Genomic DNA, 24,910 nt, shown 5'->3' on the forward strand with positions numbered 1-24,910 from the left:
AACAGAAAGAGCACTAATGATTTTGGCAATGGCAGTTTCTGAAGAGAGGCAGGGACAGAGGCCAGAATGCAGCGAAGTCTCTGGAATGTGGGAAAGTAGAGAGACAGTAACTGTAAACTACTCTTTCAGGAGCTTGACTTTAAAGGGAAGGTTAGAAAATTGCTGTTGTTCAAAATGGGGGAAAAAATCAGCTGATTTATATGGCAAAGAGCTGAGAGAGAAAGGCTGAAGATACACCAACACCTCTGCCTCAACAGCAACAGCTGCCTTCTACTCCATTGAGACCATCACAGCTGTCAGCACCAATTTTCTCTACTTCCTGCCCAAGATACGAGAGTTTTGCTGTTTGCTGTCTGTCATCACCTTCACTGCCATTCCTCCCATCCCAGAGGAATGCTGGTCCCCACTCACACTCAAGGCAGAACCAATGCCTTTGGATCCCATCCTCTTGCATCTCCCAGGAACACTGCTCCATCAGTTATCCTTTCTCTTTTTCTGTCTCCAGCTTGTCCCTCTGGACTCTTTCCCCTTAACGTATAAATAAGCTGAACTTTCTGCCATCTTGGGTGAATAAGTAGAAATTATAAATGGGAAAAAAACACAAGAAAACTGCTTGAGTGTCCACTATTTCCCAAAATAAAAAATGCATGAGTTTCCATTACATTTCCCACTATGCATGTAAAACAGAGTTCTTGCCATAAACAAGTAAACCATTCATCTCTTTATTCAACAAATATTTACTGGGTGCCCACTATGAGCCAGGAGTTGAATAACACTGTGAATAGAATAAAGTTTCTGGACTCATGAAATGTACTATCAGAGAGGGGAAATACAGACAACAAACATATATACACACATGTACAAACACACACACACACACACACACACACACACAGGTCATAATAAGTGCTTAGAAGAAAAACAAAGCAGGATAGAGAGTAATGGGAGGTGCTATTTTAATAAGATAGGCAGAGAAAGGCCTCCCAGAGAAAATAACATTTGTGCAGGAACTTCAGTGACAGCACAAGTATCAACGACCTGGGGCAGGAGCGTACTTGATATGTTCAAGAAATAACAAGAAAGTAAGTGTGTCTGGAACAGAGTGAGCTGGGGAACAGAGGTAAGAAATCAGGTGATGTTGTTCATGGGTTAGCTGTGAGGTAATAGATTTAAGCTACAAAAAAAAAAAAAAAGAAATCAGGTGAGAGGTGATACCAGGACCATGTCGTAAAAACTATGATTTCATCATAAGCCTCATGAGAAGATACTGAAGAGTTCTGAGAGGAGTGTGACAATGTCTGATTTCAGTTTTCAAAGGCCCACTGAGTGGAGAATTCCAATTACAACACAGGTGATGAAGTACGAAGAAAAAGGGCAACTGGGCAAACACAAAGAGGGACACCTAACACTGAATATGAGTGAGGACAGGCTTCTCAAAGGGAATGATGTCTGAACAGAATACTGAAGGACAAGTAAGAGTTAGCAAGAAGGCGGCAGGGTGGGGTTTGGGCGGGGGGGCGGGTTTCCCAAATGGAGGGTACAGACGTAGAAAAGCCAGAGGAGTTTTGAAAAGGTCTGGTATTTCTATCCCCCAGTATCAAAGAGTCAAAAAATATTTTATAAAAATATACCACTTATAATGTCTACCCCCAAAAAAGATACCAGGGAATATACCTAATAAAATATTTGCATGACCTTTATGGAAAAAATTATAAAATCTGTGGGTAGATACTAAGGACAGCCTATTTAATTGGAGAGATAAAACTAACTAATGGACAGGAAGACCCAATATTTAAAATGTATATTCTCCCCCTTAACCTATAAATGATATATTTCAAATCAAAATCCCAGCAAGAACTTCACAGCAGCATGATTCGTAAGAGCCTCAGACTAAAACAAACCAAATATCCATCAAAAGTAAAAATGGACAAATTACATTCATAAAATGGATTGGTTATATAGCAATGAAAATGAACTACTGCCACACACAATTCAACCCAAATGAATTTCAAAAACATAAAAGAAGCCACCAACAGAACACCATACAGCATGATTCCATTTATATCAAGTTTAGAAAGAAGCAAAACTAACCTATTGTGTTAAAAGTCAGGACGGTAGTTTCGTCTGATCAGGAAGAGGGAGTACTGATTGGGAAGAAGCACAAGGGGTGGTTCTGGGGTGCTGGAAATATTTTATTTCTTTATTAAATAGTAAGTACGCACAGGTGTATTCACTTTGTTTGTAATAACTTAACAACCAGGATGCTTACAATTTGTGTTATTCTGTATCAACGTTATACTTCAATAAAATAGAAATATACTGATGTCTGCAATTTACTTTGAAATGCATCCCAAAAATAAGGTGGATTGATGGACAGTGGGATGGATAGATCTACTATACAGAAAATATTATAAAATGTTAATGGTAGAATCTGAGTGGTGGATATAAAGGTGTGCAGTGTAAAACTCTCTACTTCATCATATGTTGGAGTTTTTTCATAATAAAATGTTGGATGAAAAAACCCCAATGGGTTTTCTTGTAGAACTTCACAAGCTGATTCTAAAATTATGGAAAAATAAAAGGGCAAGATTAGCCAAAACAACTTTGAAGAAGAAAAAGGCAAGGAGAGACCTGTCCTAACAGATGACAACAGTAACTAAAATGATGTAAAGACACAGAGATAGAGGGATCAGTGAAACAGAACAGAGAGCCCAAAAACTAACTCCTGTACACAGAGAAACAGAATAAAGCTGGCATTAAAGATCACTAGGGAAGGGAATTCCCTGATGGTCCAGCAGTTAGGACTCCACGCTTCCACTGCAGGGCGCATGGGTTTGATCCCTGGTCAGGAAACTAAGACCCTACATGCCACATGGCACGGCCAAAAAAAAAAGATCACTAGGGAAAAGAAGAACTATTCAATAAATGGTGATTCATAGATTAGATTAGAAGAAATTACAGAATACCTTTAATAACTCACAGGGAAAATAAATATTGAACAATAAACACAAGTTGCTGAAGAACACATACAATATAGTTCTCCCTCTCCAATTAATACATGTATTACATAAATGTGTATATGGGTTTACAAAATGAGAAATATTACATAGGGAGAAGCAAAGAAGTAGGAAAAAAACCCAGAAACCAATTATGATAACCCAGGCAGGAAATGTTGGGCTTACAATGACCACCTAAACTTATCATTCCTCTATTTTATAAGAAATATTAAGATTATTAGAAACTTTCAAGAGACATAAAATAAAGTAAGGATCTATGACATTAGAAACATGAAGACCTTGGTTCAAATCAGGCAATTCAATAATTCCATATCTACTCACCATTCTTCCGCTCACTAAGTGGAGGCAAATTGGGATTCCTGCCAGGGTGGAGGCCTAGGGTCAGCTCGGGCTGCAAGGAGAGCTCCTGCAGTTCATTGGCAACAGCTTCGCTCTGGGGGCTGGGTGCTGCGGACAGGGACACCAGCACTGGTTCATCATCATTTTCGCCAGCCCCTCCTCCGTCCAGCCCATTCACAGCAATGACGGAAGGGGGCAGGCACACGACACTGGAGAAATCCACCTTGGCTTTCGTGATGGCAACCTGGAAATGGAAGGAGAAATAAAAAGTTTAGTTATGGAAAAAAGACTATTCCACTGAGTACATGCTGAATACTAATTATTAAAAATTACAGTACTGGTGAGCTACCACTATTCTTAAAAGCTTTTTGTAAAGTAAACTAGCATCATTATTAAATTTTTACTATGCTCACAGAGTGCATGAGATTTCAAGTCCAATAAGTGTCCTCAACTATATCACTCAGGAGGATAATGTACGACTGAAATAAAACCAACACACACACACACACACACACACACACACACACACACAGACACGTCTAGTGGGATAAAAGGAAATAGTCAAGGAGAAATAGCTATAAGATAAATGTTACCTTCCAACTACTAAGGAAAAATATCTTGTGAAATAATACTTAATGCGTACAAGGTATTAAAGTATCATATTGTACCAGCATAATCCAGGGGAGAAAATTTCTTTAAGAAAACAATCCCCAAGCCACTAGATTCCACAAAGAAATATAAATAGAGATGTCTGTTTGATAATGGATATTAGCTTAATTTTTAAAAAAAAATTTTTATACAGTTTTTAAAGGTTACTTTCCATTTAAATATTGGCTGTATTCCCCATTTTGTACAACACATCCTTGATCCTATCTTACACCCAATAGTTTGTACCTCCCACTCCTCTTCCATCCATATTGCTCCCCCAACACTGGTAACCACTAGCTCGTTCCCTGTGAGTCTGCTTCTTTTTTGTTATATTCACTAGTTGGTTGTATTTTTTAGATTCCACATGTAAGTGATATCATACAGTATTTATCTTTCTCTGTCTTACTTCACTTAGCATAATGCCCTCCGAGTCCATCCATGTTGCTGCAAATGGTAAAATTTCATTCTTTTTTATGGCTGAGTAGTATTCCATTGTGTATATATACCATGTCTTCTTTATCCACTCATCTGTTGATGGGCACTTAGGCTGTTTCCATATCTTGCCAATTGTAAATAATGCCGCTATGAACACTGGGGTGGCATGTATCTTTTCGAATTAGTGTTTTTGTTTTTTAGCTCAAATATTTCAACCTAACTGAATGTTTAATCACAGGATCCAGGAATGGAATACTAAAAACAAAACACATGGCAACCTGAGAAAGAACAAGATCTTTAAAAATGAAAAAGAATACAAATAATTTGAAAGTCTTTTTAACAACAAGGGAATTAATGGTTAAGGGAATTAAGACTATATTCATCCACCAAATGCTGTGAAATTATTAAGAACAAGTTTTACAAATTAAAATGTGGAAACTGTTTATCTAAAATTAAGTTTACAAAAAGATATAAAAATGCATACTCATATAAAAATATTATACACGGAAAAAAAGACCATAAGGAAATATACCAAAACACAAAATAGGTTTTGTTTGTTTGAACTATGAAAATTTTTACTTTCTTTAGTTTCCAAATTTTCTCTAAAACACACATATTGCTTTTATAATGAAAAAGCTATAATCTTAATCTAAAAGGGGGACCTAGGAGTTCCCTGCAGACTTTAGTGAGGACTTTAATCTGCTTCAGATTAAAAAACCAACAAAATATTGGAAAGCCATGAAATGAAGAAAGGCACTGAAAACTAAAAGGACCATCACATTCTACCTTCAGGTAAGGCTATAATGTGCCCAAACCTGACTGTAGTTCTGGTTGCTCTTCATAAAATGTAAAATGGAATGGAAAAGATCAGATAAGACCAATTAAGAAGGGGGGGGGTGACATTAAGAAGAATAAAGACATTAAGAAGGATGCTCTACTCCAAAAATGCTGAAAGAAAGTGAGGCAAGTTCAAAAGAAAAAATATATATATATTAGGAACTCAATAATCTAAGAGGTAGTATGGGCAAACCTTGGGAAAAGAATTTTTTAAGGGTTTGAACAATTTTAGGAATTAAAAAATAACAAATGTTTACCAAGAAAATCCAGAATCTGAACTTCAAAGAATTTTTTCCCATCTTGCCTATGATTTACCATCATTTAAGCCATGTCTCTATGTGCACTGGGAAAAAACAACTGTTAAACATGATTAATCCATCTGGCTTTTCTTTGCCACTGACCCTGAAAGAGAATATTTGCTTTCCTTAACAGCAGCCTTTTCAGGCTAAAAAGTTCAATTTTATGATATTTAACAATCCTTTGAGACCCAAACCCCTTAGGACAGAGTCCTGAATACCCTTCCCCACCCTGAAACATATGAGCGTGCTCACACATACATGTGCACATGGATGATGGCGCTGAGATGTGAGTTTAAAAAAAAACCAAAAAACACTCTTAAATGAAGTTCTAAAGGAAAGCAGGAGGAGGATAGTATCAAAACTTCCGCCTTGGGCTCCCCTGGTGGCGCCGTGGTTAAGACTCTGCCTGCCAATGCAGGGGACACGGGTCCGAGCCCTGGTCTGGGAAGATCCCACATGCTGTGGAGCGACTACGCCCATGAGCCACAATTACTGAGCCTGTGCGTCTGGAGCCTGTGCTCCGCAACGAGAGGCCGCGATAGTGAGAGGCCCGCGCACCGCGATGAAGAGTGGCCCCCACTTGCCGCAACTAGAGAAAGCCCTCGCAAAGAAATGAAGACCCAACACAGCCATAAATAAACTAAAAAAAAAAACAAAAACAAAAAAAACCACTCTTAAATGAGTCCTAAAGGAAAGCAGGAGGAGGATAATATCAAAACGCCTTGGGCTTCCCTGGTGGCGCCGTGGTTAAGACTTTGCCTGCCAATGCAGGGGACACGGGTTCGAGCCCTGATCCGGGAAGATCCCACATGCCACGGAGCAACAAAGCCCGTGCACCACAACTACTGAGCCTGCGCAACGAAGCCCGTGCACCACGACTACTGAGCCTGCGCTCTAGGGCCTGCGAGCCACAACTACGGAGCCCACACGCCTAAAGCCCGTGCTCCGCAACAAGAGAAGCCACCACATTGAGAAGCCCACGCACTGCAACGAAGAGTAGCCCCCGCTCACCGCAACTTGAGAAATCCCGCGCACGGCAAAGACAACCCAACGCAGCCAAAAATAAATAAAATAAAAATAAATAAATTTATTAAAAAAAAAAAATTTCCACCTTAAGACCTAGGAAAAGTAGCTTCACATACAGTAACAGGTTTTCAATAAACAGCTGTTAATATACAATGGAATATTATTCAGCTACAAAACGGAAGGAAATACTGCCATTTGCAAAAACATGGACAGACCTTGAGGGCATTATGCTACGTGAAATAAATCAGACAGAAAAAGACAAATACTGTATGATCTCACTTATGTGGAATCTAAAAAACAAACAGAAAAACAAAAATAAAAACAAACTCATGGGGGCTTCCCTGGTAGTGCAGTGGTTAAGAATCCGCCTGCCAATGCAGGGGACACAAGTTCAAGCCCTGGTCTGGGAAAATCCCACATGCCGCGGAGCAACGAAGCCCATGTGCCGTAACTACTGAGCCTGCGCTCTAGAGCCCGCGAGTCGCAACTACTGAGCCCGTGTGCCACAACTACTGAAGCCTGCGCGCCTAGAGCCCGTGCTCCGCAACAAGAGAAGCCACCGCAATGAGAAGCCCACGCACCGCAATGAAGAGTAGCCCCCGCTCGCCACAACTAGGGAGAAGCCCGCACGCAGCAACAAAGACCCAACACAGCCAAAAATAATAAATTAAATAAATAAATTAAAAAAAAAAAAAAACACCTCATAAAAAAGGAGATCAGACTTGTAGTTACCAGCCGTTGGGGTGGGAGGTGGAGGAATTGGATGATGGTTGTCAAAAGACACAAACTTCCAATTATAAGATAAGTAGAGTTAACACTGCTACATGGTATATCTGAAAGCTGTTAAGAGAGTAAATCCTGAGTTCTCATCACAAGGAAAAAAAAATGTTTTTGTATTTATATGAAATGATAACTGTTAACAAAACTTACTGTGGTAAACATTTCACAATATATGTAAGCCAAGTCATTATTTACACCTTAAACTTACACAGTGCTATATATCAATTATATCTCAATAAAACTGGAAAAAAAAGTTGTTAAATCATTATAGATTATATGAGTTCATACCTCTCATTAGAAAATGGAGAAATTTAACTGAGATGGTAACAGCTGTGTGTGTATGCAGTAGACAGACCCTGCAAGTAGTATTTGCACATTAACAGCCACTTGATAAATGCCTGTCTGCAAAAGACAGAAGCAAATGAAAGATATTTAAAGACAGTCTGGGGACCAAGACAGGCAAGTCTTGAGGAAAATCTGAACAATACAAGAAGACTGTATGAAAAAGTACAGAAAAATTAAGAATAACGTTTGGAAGTCAGGATAGGAACCAGCAAACCTCATTCCACTTAAGTACTCCAATTAAACTGCTGGGGTAGAATCATAGTTTCATATAAAAAGTTCTTAACCAAACAGCAAAATCCCATTATTTCAGACTTCACTGATATCTGTGATACCATAATGAAGTATGAGATTAAGAAATATTTTAAGCTACTTGAGGGAGGGGTAGGATAAAAGAGTGCCACCAATTTTATAGTGTTTACCAGATTAAGAGAAAAACTAAAATACTGCCTCATAATGCATAATTCTTTACACGATTACAAAAGAGACTAGCACATAACACAGACAATGTTAATATGTAAATGTATACTTCTCATTTCAAATGAGCTATTTTTCCATTAAAAATGGCCTGGCAGTAGTGTTTACTGGATATAGAGTTTTAGCTTTGCAAGGTGAAAAAGTTCTAGAGATCTGTTGTACAACAATGTGAATATACTTAACACTAGTGAGCTATACACTTAAAAATGATTAAGATGGTAACTTTAGTATCATATGTTTTTTACCACAATAATTTTTAAATGGCTTGGCAAGATCTCTGCTTAAGAAATAATTTACTAAACTAACTCATATTATTCATTGAGCCTGAAAGAATAAACTGTCTATTCTTTAAAGTGTCCCTTAATTTACTTTTCAGTAATTCAGAACAACCTTCCTCCTATTACTTTGAATTAGAAAATTATTATTATTGCTGAGATTTGGAGATCTGACATTCACATGTGTTACTGCTCCCAAAAGACAACAAAGGTCCATCCATCACATGATGTCATGATTTCTCTAATGAAGTTTGAAGTTAAACTGCATGCATCTGTAATTCTGCTATGTACTTAATGCACATAACCAGTACTTCTAAAAAAAAGATTTTTTTTTTAAAGAAAATGTGGACTATGACCCCTAAAAGAAAGTCAACCCAAGTCAAGTGCTAGGCATAAAGAAAAAATGAAGAAGTTTAAAAAGTGATCTTTTTCAGAACTCATACATTTTTAATAGATTAAAGAAAGGAATATTAAATTCTGTAGTGACTTGGACCATGACTGTGCCTGCCACTGCCTAGAATGAAAGAAAAAGCAATTTGAAAAACTGTTTTACTGAGTGTTCTATTCAGAATTTATTTTAATAGCTTAGTAACTGATTAAGTTCCATATTTATAGGATCATTAAGGGCTTGAAGAGGTTATTTTAAAATTTTACATACCTATATAGTTTACCAAACATATTTACTGGGCAAATTATATGCTACAGTAGTATTTAATTTAAAGATTTCAAAAGTTTCAGGATATAGCCTTTCAAAATGCTAACATTAAATGGTATTACAATAAAATTCTTCCATAAAAAATTGTAAGGGGCAGGAGGAACAGATGAAACAAGAGAGACAGAACACTGGTAACTGTTGAAGCTGAATACTGGGTATATGGAGATTCATTATACTATTATTCTCTCTATATTGGTGTATGTTTGCTAATATTCTTAAAATGTTTTAAAAAAAAATTTTTTTTTAAATAAGATTCTTCCATAGAACAAAGTGAAGACTTGGTGAGACATAAAGCAAGGTTTCCTTAATCTTGATCTTAGAAAATAAGCCAAACAAAAGTCAAGTATAAGCACTAACAAAAGAAAAGAGAGAATATTTAGCATGAAATATATACATTGGGAAGATTTATTTCTCTAGCAAACATACTACTTTCTACTCATTTTTTAATAGCCCACAGGAGAAAGTCCTAGTAAACTCTGACCATCTAGAGACAAGATCCAAAAATGTTGAGGAATCGCCATCATGGATTATGTCTCCTCTACCAGTTCCTGAATATGCCTAAAATTTTATTTACTGTAAAACTTGCATGAAAAAGAAAAGCTGAAAGAGTAATAGTCATCTCAGATTATACATATATTATTTGGAAAAATTAAAGAGTTATATCTCAAAATACTTTCTGAAATGTCTCAAAGGAAAGATAATTAAAATAACCAAAAGAAAAAATCTGCATCATGTTTTAGTGTTGTAAATTTATAATTCTACTGAGTCCAAAATCAAACTTTCTTTTTCATCATAGGATCACCGACTCCCAATTTTTTGGCTGCTGATTCACATACGATCAGTAGCAGCCAGAACAAAAACAACATGGGGGCAGGGTCATCTCCCACAACCCATCTGTTTCCCTCTCTTGCTGGCTTGATTCTCCCTCATCTTTTCTCCACCCCACCCCCTTTTTGGGCTGCATGCCTTCTGCTGGTGCCGAGCGGCACATGTAACTAGACGCAATAGCACAAAATGTGTTAGAGAAATGGAAGAGCTCAGGCAGACAGCTGATAACTCTAAAAAAGTATATACTAACATGATTTTTTATGACCCATGACAAAGAGTTTCATGCAACCAAATGATACTACTCTTCAGAAAAAAATTTCTCTGTGTAAAAAGTGGTTTTTTAATCAATTAATGAATCTTTTTTCAACTGTACAGATTTTTACTCTTATTTTCCTTGATTTATCTTCAACAGATAAACCAAAATCTTTAAAACTCTTACTGTCTAAGCAGATATATATATATAATTTGACACAAAGGAATTGGAGAACAAGTATTTTCTGAGAGCTAACTATGTACTAGGTACTGTCCTAGATCCTACAGTGAAAGGTGAGGAAAACATCTAGCCTTGGCTAGCTAACTGCCCTTATCTCTGTTACTACCATCCCCATTATCTTCAGATGTCTTAAAAACTACTCAGGCTACTACAGATGGCAAAGAAAAGGCCTTTCTGCTCCCTCTTCATCTTAGAAGTATCCAAAACCAAGGAGTACAAGAAACAGGAAAATATAAAATCTAACTCAAAACAACAGAAAGCACATGAAGAGTGGCATGGCAGATTAAAGATGACTGCAAATTCCCTGACACTTCTCCCATTGGTAGGTGAGGTCTATTTCCCCTCCTCTTGAATCTGAGCTGGGCTGTGACTGCCTTAACAATGCAGTACAGTGAAAATGATGCTATGCCAGTTCCAGGTCTAGACTTTAAGGAGACTGGCACCTTTTACCTTGATCTTTGGGAGCACTGTACTCCCAGAAGTCCAGCTGCTCTGATGGAGAGACCATAAGAAGAGGTCTCAAGACTACACTGAAAAGAAAAGGGATCTAGCTAAGACTAGCCTTCCAGACATTCCCCACCAAGGTGTCAGGCCTGAATACTCCTGGACACCCCCCAGGCATGCCCAGTCACTTGCTGAATGCCACCATGTGGACCCAAGTTAACAAACACCATGTGGAGCAGAAGAACCCCCAAGCTAAGCCCCACCCAAATCCCTGACCCACAACACTGTGAGACACAATAAATGACATCCGATTTCTTAACATCAACATTGGAAACTGGGATAATAGAGTATGCTTTCAAATTCTCAGGAAAAAACTTATTTTCAAATTGGAATTGCTTATATAGACTATCAATCAAGTAGGAAGGCATTCCACATAACAAAAATCTTACCTCCCAAGTAATTTTTTTCAGAAAGTTCCATGGAGCTACAGCTTTTGCTCACTTCAGGTTTTCAGCTCCTCCTGATCATTCTACAGGGAATCAGTCATCCAAGTTTTTCCTCTTATCCCAACAAAACAGATAAAAGGTAACAATATAGTACTACCTCTTCAATACCAACAGTACAAGGCCCTTCAGAGTACCTGCTTCATTTCTCACACTCCCCTTTAAGTACCCACTGCTCCCGCCATATGTTGCTTTCTACTTGTGACAGCCTAGAACTGCCTCTTCTTCCCCAACCTACCCCCTTCTCCCTATTATCCAACCCCTTCCAACAGGCTATGCTTCCATAAGATCCCAGGCTTGCTTCTCACTGCTTAATTTTACTACTGTTAAAATGGATTGATCCTCCACTAGGCAGTTAAGTTCACTGAGGAAAGGAATTCCATTCTACTGTCTTTTTGACTCAAGTACCTAGATATCATACTTGATGCAGAATAAGAACTCAATAAACATTTGTTCATTTACCGACTATATTAATCTCATGGCAACCACATGACATACACAATCAAAGTCAGCACTGATACAGAAAAAAAAAAAGGGAAAAAGGTTCTGTCACAGGTAGGTATTTATGTTTAAACAGAAATACTCAGAAGATCAGAAAAGGCTTCCTAAGAGAGGTAATATTAATGTTTGGGACCAGTCATAAAAAATAGATAGGGGCTTCCCTGGTGGCGCAGTGGTTGAGAACCCACCTGCCAATGCAGGGTACACGGGTTCGGGCCCTGGTCCGGGAGGATCCCACGTGCCGCGGAGCAGCTGAGCCTGTGCTCTGGAGCCCGTGAGTCACAACTACTGGGCCCGCGTGCCACAAGTACTGAAGCCCACACGCCTAGAGCCCATGCTCTGCAACGAGAGAAGCCACTGCAATGAGAGGCCCGCGCACTGCAACGCAGAGTGGCCCCCGCTCACCGCAGCTAGAGAGAGCCCATGCGCAGCAACGAAGACCCAACACAGCCAAAAATAAATAAATAAAATAAATAAATTTTTTTAAAAAACAGATAGTATTACGAAACAGCAACAGGCTCACAGACACAGAGAACAGACTTGTGGTTGCCAAGGGGAAGGGGGCGTCGGGGAGGGAAGTGTCGGAAGCTTGCGATTAGCAGATGCAAACTATTAGATACAGGATGGATAAACAAGGTCCTACTGTAGAGCACAGGGAACTATAGTCAATAACCTGTGATAACCATAATGGAAAAGAATATGAAAAAGGATATATATAACTGAGTCACTCTGCTGTACAGCAGAAATTAACACAACATTGTAAATCAACTATACATCAATAAAATTTTTTTAAATAGGTAGTATTGACAAGATTCACTTATTTCTCATTCATTCTTTCGATAAATATCTACTGAGTAACTACTACATGCCAGGTACTGTTCTGGGTGCTAGGGGATACTACAGTGAATAAAACAAAGTTCCTGCCCTCAGGGAGCTTATATTCTTCCAGGAGACAGAACAGCATGAACAAAAACATGGATGTGAGAAAGTGTGGAGTATGTTCTAAAAGGGCAATCAAGTACAAGTTATATGAGATATGACTGGAACAGTAAGCTCAGTTTCACTCTAAGAAGTAGGAAACATAACACAACATTATAAATCAACTATAGTCCAACATAAAATAAAAATTAAAAAAAAAGAAGTAGGGAATAACATGGTCAAACCATGTTTTAGAGAATTAATCTGGCAGTGCAATAAATACTGGATTGGAAAAAAGGAATATGAAGTTGGGAAAAAAGTTACGAAGCTACTTTCACTAGGCAAAGTATAATTTACTGAGATCCTGAATTTGGGTAGCAAATGTAGAAAGATGGGAACTGTCACACACAACAGGGAGTCATACCTGGCACAGAGCAGAAATTCTAATCTTTGCTGAGTTCATGCTGAATGAATGAGACAGAATTTATAAGTGATAGGACATGTTTGTGTTTGGTTGTGGGGGTGAAGAAAGGGAGGTGTCAAGATGACTCCATGGTTTTAAGCCAGAGTGACTGCTAGAACGGTGATTCTACTAAAAGCAGCAGGCAAGAAAGAAGGAGGACATTTACCTGAGAGGATGATCAATCTGATTCTGGGTACTGGGTGCAGGAGCCAAAGCCAAATAATAGAAACATCATCTGAGTTTCCATCATATACATGAGAAGGAAAACATGGACATGAAAGTAGAAGGATAGAAACAAAAAGGAATACAAGAATAGGAAGAAAACAGAAAACAAAAAAAGGAGTGATAGTATTAATAAGAGGAAAAGGCAGAGGTATAGATATAAGGGAATGAGAAATTGCTATCATACCTGACTCTGTTGATAACTCAGGAATTCCTAGTCTCAGATTGCCTACTTTGGTTTTACAGCATCCTTCTGACTCCTAAAATTATCATATACAGCCGAGTATCTAATTACATATCGGTACTTTCTACTCACACTATTTTAGAAGAAGCTCAATAAAGCTGTAACTTTATAATGCTGAGGGGCAACCAGCTGTCCCTAAACTTAAAGACACAAGTAAGCTCAAGGGCTTATATAAAAGGACATGAACTTACCAGCTGGAAGCAGGAGAAATAAATAAAAACATTTAAAATAAAGAAAAGTAAGATATGTATTTTATCTGCAGGCTCAACTCCTTTTCTTTGTATTACCTCTCCACACCACTCTCTACAAGCCCCTGCCAGATACCCGTAGCTTAGAACATAACTTCATGGTGTTGGGTACACATGGGAACACCTTTAACTGAGTGACACGAACTGCTTTTCAGTCTTAATGTCACCTAAGAAGACCTTCTGGGGTGGATCTGGCTTCCATTAATTCACTCAACAAATATATATTGAGCAGGCACTGTTCTAGGCACTGGAAATGCAAGAGACAGAAAATATTCCTGCTTTCATGGAGCTTACATTATAGTGAGAGAGACACAAAAATAAAAGTAAATAAATACACAATAAAATAATCTCAGGTAACTATAAGTATTATGGGGGGGTGGAGGAAGGTTAATTTAAATGTTTAATTTAAATGTTCAAAAAAGGTCTCATTGAGGAGGTGATTCTGAGCTGAGACTTTTGTAACAGCCAACACTTAATGAGCACTTACTCTGTGTGAGGCACCGCATGTGTGTGTATTCAACCTTCACAACACTAACAGGTATTTACTTATATTATCCAATTTTTTACAGGTGAGGAAACGAAGGCACTGAGAGGTTAAATAACTGGAACGCAGAGAATCAGCTTTCAGAGCCCACGTCTCTAAGCACTACACAATCTGATGCTACCAGAATTTGACAAGAAGCAGCCAGCCATGCAGAGGAAACAGCAGGTACAAGTTCAAAGACCATGAGGTGGGAATGAGCTTGACATCTTCAAGGGACTGAAAGACCAGCCTGGGCAGAGAGCAGAACAGGAGGGGAGAAATACATTTTAGGAAAAACTGGATGCCCCTAGGAGGTTTTAAGCAATGGAGTGATATGATCTGACACATGTTGTTAAAGATCACTTTGGCAGCTGTGTAGAGAATAGATTGTAGGGGAAATTGTTCACCTTAGCCTGCTGCCTGACTTTTGAGTTTGGTATAATTTACCATTCTGCCTGGCCCCCTAGTAACAATTACAATAATGTTGTTTTGGGGAAAAGTTATGTGACCTATATCAATATCTTAAATCACTGAGTTTGGTGATACGACCCTGGGCAAGTCACTCTGAATAAAAATTGTTACTCTTTGTCCTGTTATCTTAAAGGGTCTTATGAGAAGGTATCCTGAAAAGTACAGAGAGTTTAACTACAAGGTGGCATTTTGTTGCAAACATTTAAGAGAAATTTGACAATTTGCCTTAACCCCTATCTCCAATTCCCTGCTCCCCAAGAAAAGGCTGCTTAAGATTTAAAGCACTATTTTCGCAAGATGACTTCATTACATTCCTTAAACTATATTCATGCCCACAAACACTACAGATATGCTTTCCTTATGATTCCTGATCCCTTTTCTGTGGTGTTCAAATATGTTCCAGTTTTTAACTGTGGAATTCTTTTAGAAATTCTTCTCTTGGGACTTCCTTGGTGGCGCAGTGGTTAAGAATCCGCCTGTCAATGCAGGGGACATGGGTTCAATCCCTGACCCGGGAAGATCCCACATGCCATGGAGCAACTAAGCCCGTGCACCACAACTACTGAGCCTGTGGTCTAGAGCCTGTGAGCCACAACTACTGAGCACCCGCACCACAACTACTGAAGCCCGTGTGCCCTAGAACCCTTGCTCCGCAACAAGAGAAGCCACCGCAATAAGCCCGCGCACTGCAATGAAGAGTAGCCCCTGCTTGCCGCAACTAGAGAAAGCCCGTGTAGCAACGAAGACCCGACGCAGCCAATAAATTAATTAATTTAAAAAAAGAAAGAAATTTCTTTTCTAAGAGAAAGAATGATGGATGTTTAGCAGTCCATATGCTATGTATAAAAGACCTGAATAAATTTAAATATGATCTGAACATATCTGTGTATTCACCTACAAAATTACATAATCCATCATAAGACAATTTTCAAGTTAGGAATTCTTCTGTCATTTCAACTCTGACGTTAAAACCTTACACTCCAATAAGCCAGGACAACCTGAAATGTTGCCAGGCCACAGTATAGAAAATGTGCCCTAATGATGCTGTTCAGGTATGAATAATATGAAAAAGACTAGTTATTTCTGAACATACTACCTTTGGAATGAAAAACTTGTTGAGACAAAACTCACCTAGGATGAAGACAGGCAGCAGTTGGGGGAAAGGGAAGACATTTACAGTATTGTGCTTTGTTTCCACACTACAATGGAGTGTTTGAAGAGAAGCACTATTTTCCAGTGCCAGAGCCTCACATCCTTAGGTCTCCCAATGAGCTCTCTCCCCATATCTTAAGAATATGTTCCCTCTTTATAAAAGGAGTCATGAATATTTTCCTAAACTCTTGATCAAATATTTCAAAACACTGAGAATGAAATATTTTGCCATAAAAAGAGAAAGAAGAAAAAAAATCCAGAAACTGTCACAATTTTGTAGGAATACAGCAAACGCAAATATTGGGTCGGCCCAAAAGTTCATTTGGGTTTTTCTGCTACCCAGAAAAAGTATATTGAAGACTAGAGTCTTCAATATGGGTCACGGAGAAGAGGCTAGGCTACGGCTCCTAGTCACCTACTGGTGCTACAGTAAGGAACACTCAGGACAATGTACAATCTATGACAGCACTGCAGCATTTGAGATGAAACACCACCAGCATTCTCATCAATTATCCTTCTGATTACACTTTAACTATAAAAGCTAACTTACTGATTAAATGAATCTATTCTGACAAGATTAGGTACCATACAAAAGCACTTGCTCTTCACATTACCTTCACAGTAAACAGTGCAGAGTTTGTGTTTAAAAATGCATTTTCAGGGCTTCCCTGGTGGCGCAGTGGTTGAGAATCTGCCTGCTAATGCAGGGGATGCGGGTTCGAGCCCTGGTCTGGGAAGATCCCACATGCCGCGGAGCAACTAGGCCCGTGAGCCACAACTACTGAGCCTGCGCGTCTGGAGCCTGTGCTACGCAACAAGAGAGGCCGCGACAGTGAGAGGCCCGCGCACCGCGATGAAGAGTGGCCCCCGCTTGCCGCAACTAGAGAAAGCCCTCGCACAGAAACAAACACCCAACACAGCCAAAAATCAATCAATCAATCAATTAATTAATTTTTTAAAACACTAGTACATTTTAAAAAAATGCATTTTCAGTTGCTCATGGTCATTAAAGGCTTCAATCAAGGCAGAACCTCTGGAAACATAATAAATCTCAACTTAAATAAAAACAGCTCCTAAGTCATGTTCCATTAGTCTTCCCTTCTGACAGCCTCTTGCTTCAAATATTATTACTCTCAGCCAAGTAATATTTCTAAAAAAAAGGTGCTGAGAAGTTCTGATGGAATAAAATGTAACAGACATCAGTAAATATGATTTTAACTTCAGTACAATTGTATTTAAAGCTTTGAAATAAAGAGGGAAGAGAGAGTACAGGCAAAGAAATCCACTTCCCAAACAAATATAAAATACAGCAAAAGTGTTCTCCAAAGCACTGCAGGAATCTCCACTTTACAGCTACATCTAAGAGCAGTTACTGCAGAATTTATAAAATGCTAAGACACACAGCAGCAGTCAGCAGTTAGCGCAGCGCATTTTGTAGGCATCTATGCAGGCAATAAGCATGATGTGTATAGCAAAAAAAAAAAAAGAAAGAAAGAAAGAAAAGGTAAGTGCACACCAGCATGGAAATATTCTAATGTCTTGGTGGCATATCTTAAAATGGAAAGGTTCTAAATCAATGAAGGAGAAAGGAAGCACACTCGTGATCTACATCTAAAAGAGAAGAAAGCATCCGAATGTAGTAACTTGGAAGTTTTAGATGATATGAAAGAGAATACAACACAAAGAGAATTAGGAGTGTTTTTAAATACCAGAGATGACCAATAAGCAGAAAGTAAAAGAACCTCACCTGGATCACTATGGGAAGCACTGGAGGTTTTGCCCAATATCCACTTTCTCTTTCTTCCTTAGTAATAGAACACCTGAACTTTAGCTAAGTGCATGCCAGAATGCAGATTGCATTTCCCAGCCTCTCCTGTAGCCAGATGTGGCCACGAGTTTGAGCCAATGGGACATGAATACAAGCATACCTCGAAGCTATTGCAGGTTGGGTTCCAGACCACTGCAATAAAGCGAATATCATAATAAAGCGAGTCACACAAATTTTTTGGTTTCCCAGTGGATACAAGTTACGTCTCCACTATACTATAATCTATTAAGCGTGCAATAGTATTACGTCTTAAAGAAACAATATATATGCCTTAATTTAAATTAGTTTATTGCTAAAAAATGCTTACTATCATCTGAGTCTTCAGCAAGTCATAGTGGTAACATCGAGGATCATCAATCACAAATCATCATAACAAATATAATAATGAAAAGTTTGAAATACTGCAATAATTACCAAAATGTGATATAGAGACACGTTGGAAAAATGGCACCAATAGACTTACTTAATGCAGGGTTGCCACAAACCTTCAATTTCTGAGAAATGCAACATCTGCGAAGCACCATAAAGCAAAGTGTAATAAAACGAGGTATGCCTGTAAGAGTATTAAGTGTGATTTCCAGGAAATGTCCTTAAAGGCACTGAGTACACTATTCTTTAGACCCTCCTCCTTCCTGCTGTCTGGAATATAGATGAGGTGCTGGAGTGCAAGCAGCCATCTCAGGCTATGAGGAAGAAGCCACATGCTGAGAATGGCAAGGCAACAAAAATAAAAGCTGGTTCCTTGACACTGTGGAGCACCACACCAGCCCTGGGTTACCTATCTCTGGACTTCTTTTACGTAAGAAGAAAGTAAACTTATATCATGTTTAAAACCACTATTATTTTACTTTTTTGGAATCACAAATGGTTGAACATAATCCTAATAAAGAATTTGGTGCCAGGAATAGAATGCTTCATGAGAAAGATTATAACATTTCTGGTGAGCCTTCAGATACTGAAGACAGCAAAACATCTCATTAAAGCAATGCCTGGGGACTTCCCTGGTGGCACAGTGGATAAGACTCCGCAGGGGGCCTCCAATGCAGGGGGCCTGGGTTCGATCCCTGGTCAGGGAACTATATCCCACATGCATGCCGAAACTAAGAGTTCGCATGCCACAACTAAGGAGCCCACGTGCTGCAACTAAGGAGCCCGTGAGCCACAACTAAGGAACCCGCGAGCCACAACTAAGGAGCCCGCCTGCTGCAACTAAGACCCAGTGCAACCAAATAAATAAATAAATAAATATTTTAAAAAAAGAGAAAAAGCACTGTCTGATTATATTGGAATGCTATAGCTTTAAGGGAAATAGTAGGAAAGATTCAGAATGTTGTATGTGTTGGCTGCTTCTTGCAACTTTCAACAAAATTATATCAGAGAGGTAAAACTCATACTAGAGGTAGTCAGTCAATAAGAAAAGATAAAAAGGAACATATCCTTGCTAAGGAAGGTGTACTCTTTCCTGTGGCCTGCAATCTAAGTTCACTAGAAGCCTCTTACTTTGGAGCCTTATAGGGTAGAAAGAGCGAACCACTCTGTATTCCAAAATGGTGCAATTAAAGGTAGTGGCTGCCAGGGACTTCCCTGGTGGTCCAATGGTTAAGACTCCGTGCTCCCAATGCAGGGGGCCCCAGGTTCTATTCCTGGTCGGGGAGCTACATCCCGCATGCCACAACTAAAGATCCCACACACCGCAACGAAGATACCACACTCTGCAACGAAGATCCCACACACCACAGCGAAGATCCCGCACGCCGCAACTAAGACCCAGTGCAGCTAGCTAGCTAGCTAAATAAATAAATATACATATATATATATATTTAAAGTAGTGGCTGCCAAATAGAGATAAGACTGGAGCTCTGCCCATATAAAGGCTATGAACTCAATTGCCAAAACAAAGCGGGCAGGGGTGGGGGGGAGCAGTGGGGAGGGGTGCTTAGGGTCGCCTTCTCACACAAGCCAACTGTTTCAGATAGCCTCACTGTGACTGTCATTAAATTAAGATGGGGTGGAGACAGGTAAGGCACAGATCCAAGTAAGAAAAGACCAGAGTCATCAGGCTTAAAAACAATGCTTAATCCAGAAATTTATTCCTCTGTCAGGACAGAAAGTCTTCAAATTTCCTACACAGTAGCACTTAATACTTGCTATGGACCAGAGACTTTTATAGGTTACCAAGTCTCCCCTTTTCAGAAACCATGTCTAAGGAAACCACGTCTAAAAAACTAGAGGGAGCATGAGAATCATGTCTCACCAAATAAAGAATATCAATAAAAAGATAGAAATTTTCCAGGTGGTAATTTTTTATTGCTATCATCCTATTTCTATTACACCTATTGTATACTAATTGTCTTGGGGGCAGTTACCCTGTCTTTTAGTTTATAAGCCCTGAACCATACCTACCAGAGAAGACTACACATTACTCAGACATCCTGGGCTTTGTGCTGAATGCAGTAACTAAATGAAACATTGGGGTAGTCTCTCTTGGGATGAGGTGAATGTGTTGTATATGTGAAAAGAAGGGTAGGCATATATATTAGAATAACCAAAGGAGCAGACTATAGTTAAAAAACCAAAATCCTAATTATACCCCCAAATCCATTCTTCTCTTCTTTCTCAGTAATAAAAGACTCAGGCAAATGGCAGCCCAGATTAATGACTACAATTCCCAGCCTCCCTTGAAACTAGATGTAATGATAGGATAACATTCTGGCCAATGGGCTATAAGCAAAAGTATCATATAGAACTTCTAGGAAGTACAAAGGGAATAAGCACATCTTCAGCCCCTCCTCCTTCCTGATGGCTGGAATACAGATTGTATGGCTGGAGCTTGAACAGTCATTTCAAATTATAAAGTAGAAAATATATGCTGAGGATAGCAAAAGAAACTATCCCTGAGGAAGCCCAGAGTTTGAATTTATACCTATTACAAAGATCTTAAATCAGCTGTTTCAGATATGTTCAAAGAGCTAAAGGAAACCATGCCTACAAACTAAAGGAAAGTGTGAGAATAATGTCTCACCAAATAGAGAATATCAGTAAAAAGCTAGAAATTATAAAAAAGAACCAAACAGAAATTCTGAAAAAGCAGAATAACTGAAATGAAATATTCACCAGAGAGTTTCAAGCAGATTTGACCAGGCAGAAGAAAAAAAATCAGTGAACTTGAAGATCAATTGAAGTTATCCAATCTGAGGAAATGAAAGAAAAAACAATAAAGAAAAATGATAATGTCCCTTGAGACCTATGAAACACCATCAAGTTTACCAACATATGCATAACGGAGGCCCAGAAGAGGGGAAAAAGGGCAGAAAGAATATTTGAAGAAATAATGGCTGAAAATTTCTTAAATATGATGAAAAACATTAATCTACACATTCAACAAGGCCAATGAACTCCAAGGAGGGTAAGCTAAAAGAGATCCACATCTAGACACATCATATGCAAAATATAGAAAGAAGAAAAGAAAATCTTGAAAGCAGAAAGAAAAAGTGACTCATCATGTACAAGAGATATTCAATTCAAAGAACAGCTGACTTCTCATCAGAAATCCGAGAAGCCAGAAGGCAGTGGGATGGCATATCCAAAGTTCTGGTGGGGGGTGGGGGGGAAGCCTGTCAACCAAGGATCCTATATCAAGCAAAACTATCCTTCAAAAATGAAGGATAAATTAAGACATTCTGAGAAAAACAAAATTGAGAGAATTTGTTGCTAGTAGACCTGCCTTTACAATAAATGCTAAAAGGAGTCCTCCAGTTTGAAATGAGAAAACACTAGAGAGTAACTCAAATCCACATGAAGAAATAAAGAGCACAGATAAAGACAACTATATAGGTAAACAAAAAAGACAATATAAATGCATTTTTGTTTCTCTTTTTCCTCCTGTCTGTGAAAAGACAACTGCATAAAGTAAGAATTATAAATCTGGGTTGTAATTTGTGACATTAACAGCAAAAGGGAGGGGGGAACAGAACCATATAGGAGCAAAATTGCCGTATACTATTGAAATTAAGTTGACATTAATCCCAACCAGAGTGTAAATTACGGATTTCCACTCCTGGGATCTTAGCATGAGAGGCTCCAAGGACAAACTCCCCTGGAAAATAAGCAAAGCTGGTGAAAACTACTAAAAAGAAAAATTAATTCTCTGGAAATGGTCCTAGAGCCATACAGCAAATAAAGAAGTATTCATTCAAGAGAAATCTACTAAAACTTGCTAACAGTGAACATCTGTGGCATCTGAGCCACAATCCACTACTCTGCAGTTAGCTTGATGGAGCTTCGCTCCAGGTGGGTGTGACTAAGAAGGCACTCCTTCTCTCCTCAGCTCCCAACCAATCACCAGAAGGAGCAGGTCACCAAGATTTTGCATCTTCTACAACTCCAACCTGAAAAGGCTAAATTCCTGGTGAGTGGGACCAGGAGATAATGGGCCTCTTCCTCCACCCAGCCCCCATCCATAGGACAGAGGCTGTATCCAAGATGCAGCCATCCAAGAATCCTGGGGTCCAGACTGTATTCTCCCCAACTCACAGGGCAAAGGTTCCATGCCAGGAGAGACAAGACAATTAGAAAAAAAGCTACCACCCTGGCCAACATCCAGAGTAATGACTCAGAGATTCTGTCCAGAGGGCGAAGTAGTCCATAAGAAAGGAAAGCTCCAAAGCTCTCCCCAAAGAAACTGGCTTTATTTGAGACAGACTGTAGAGAAATTCAGGCCTAAGGCGGTTCTTGAAAAATAGCTCCTCTTAATCAGGAGCAACAAACTAAACCATAGGCCAGGTAACTCACTAGTAAGAACCAGGGCAAGAGACAGCAAAGAAGAGCCTCTTCTGGGGTCAGAACAAACCACAAAGACTGGGCCTAAAAAATTACGCCAGTCCAAATTTAACTGGATCAAACTGATGAACAATTAATGCCAAGACAGTTCAAGGAGGGAAAGAATAATCTTTTCAACAAATGGTGCTGGGACAACTGGATATCCACATGCAAAGAATGAAGATGGACCCCTACTTCAATACCATTTATAAACATTAACTCAAAGTGGATCAAAGATCTAAGTGTAAGAGTTAAAAATATAAACTTTTTACAAGAAAACATAGGTATAAATCTTCATACCTTCAATTAAACAATTTCTTAGATATGATACCTAAAGCACAACCAAAGAAAAAAATAAATAAACTGGACCATCAAAATGTTTAAATTCTGTGCATCAAGTGATACTATCAAGAAGTGATTTCTCCCACAAGAATGGGTCCGCAGCCTGTTAGGAACTGGGCCGCACAGCAGGAGGTGAGCGGTGGACAAGCAAGCAAAGCTTCATCTGCCGCTCCCCATCTCTCGCATTGCTGCTTGAACCATCCCTCCTCCCCTGCACCGTCCACAGAAAAACTGTCTTCCACGAAACCAGTCTCTGGTGCCAAAAAGGTTGGGGACCGTTGTGATAAGGTGTTAATATCCAGAATATATAAAGAACTCTTATAGTTCAACAATAAAAGGGCAAATAACCCGATTTTAAAATGGGCAAAGGTTTTGAATATACACTCCTCCAAAGAAGGTGTATAAATAGCCAATAAGCACATGAAATGATGCCCAACATCATTAGTCATTAGGGAATATGAGATACCACTTCACACCTATTAGGACAGCCAGAACCAGAAAGTCAGATTATAACAAGCACTGGTGAGAATGTGGAGAAACTGGAAATCATATTACGAAGTCATATTAAGAAATCATATTATATGATTCCATTCATATGAAAGTCCAGAATAGGGAAATCTATAGATACAGAAAGTAAATTAGTGGTTCTTTATTTGGAAAGAGGGGGAGGGAGACTGGGAGATAGTGATAACCAAATGGTACAGGTTTCTTTGAGGTGATAAAACAGTTCTAACATCAACTGCAGTAATGGTTGCACATACCTGTGAATATACTAAAAAACACTGAATTGTATACTTTAAATGGGTGAATTGTGCAGTATTTGAATTATATCTCATTAAAGCTGTTTAAAAAAAAAAAAATGAAGCAGCGGCTACTACACGGATGAACCTTGAAGACATTATACTAAGTGAAAGAAGCTAGACACAAAAGACCACATACATTCCATATAAATGGAATAATACAGAATAGGAAAATCCATAGAGACAGCAAGTAGATCAGTATTTGCCTGGTGCTGGGGGTCAGGGGAGAATGGGGAGTAACTGCCAATAAATATTGGGTTTCTTTTGGGGGTGATAAAGATGTTCTAGAATTGGATAGTGGCGATAGTTGTACAACCTTGTAAATATAGTAAAAACCAAGGAATTGTGCACTTTTAAAAGGTGAATTTTATGTGTGATTTATATCTCAAATTTTTAAAAAAGGTATATACACTAGAGGGTCCAAAATTAACAAAATAAAAAGTCATACAGCTTCATCAAGGACATTTGTAAGTGAAACTACTTTTTTCTTTCCCTGTAAGTGCACAGTGGTTAAAAAAAAAAAAAAAAAAAAAAACTCTGAGTACAGTTGGTGCCACTCCCTCAATTCATGCTAAGGCGCCAGCAGTCTTACCCACCATTGCTTTTGCATCGTCAATGCAAATATCAACACAGTGAAATGAGAAATAATATCTTAGTATTATTACAAAGACAGTTTTGAAAGTCAATCAGGGACCCCCAGCAGTCCATCTGCAGACTCCATCTTGCAAACCCTTGGACTAGACTATAATCTCTTAGAAACAGGGAACACATTTTCACACACAAGGCAGCACAGTGAGTCAGAAAAGGAGCATGGATTTTTTTGTCAGGTAGACTTAGGCTCCAATTCTAGAGCTGCCATTTAGGTTACAAGAGCTTAAATTCTCTATGCCTCAGTCTCCTGTGCTATAAAATGAGGATAACA

General features: G+C 38.9%; 1 protein-coding gene across 9 annotated transcripts in view; it reads right to left on the reverse strand.

Annotated features, from left to right (window-relative positions):
- Positions 1 to 24,910, reverse strand: part of MRTFA (myocardin related transcription factor A) — a 180,195-nt gene that overhangs the window by 120,748 nt on the left and 34,537 nt on the right. For 8 of the 9 annotated variants that reach the window (XM_036866137.1, XM_036866135.1, XM_036866134.1 and 5 more), the window contains exon 3: positions 3,339 to 3,600. In XM_036866137.1, the coding sequence (XP_036722032.1) occupies positions 3,339 to 3,600 (262 nt within the window). Of the gene's footprint in view, positions 1 to 3,338; positions 3,601 to 4,410; positions 4,429 to 24,910 lie in introns of those variants that run through there. The other variant, XM_036866133.1, reaches the window with a different exon arrangement.

This window comes from Balaenoptera musculus, chromosome 10 (genome assembly GCF_009873245.2).
Source record: "Balaenoptera musculus isolate JJ_BM4_2016_0621 chromosome 10, mBalMus1.pri.v3, whole genome shotgun sequence".
NCBI lineage: Eukaryota > Metazoa > Chordata > Mammalia > Artiodactyla > Balaenopteridae > Balaenoptera > Balaenoptera musculus.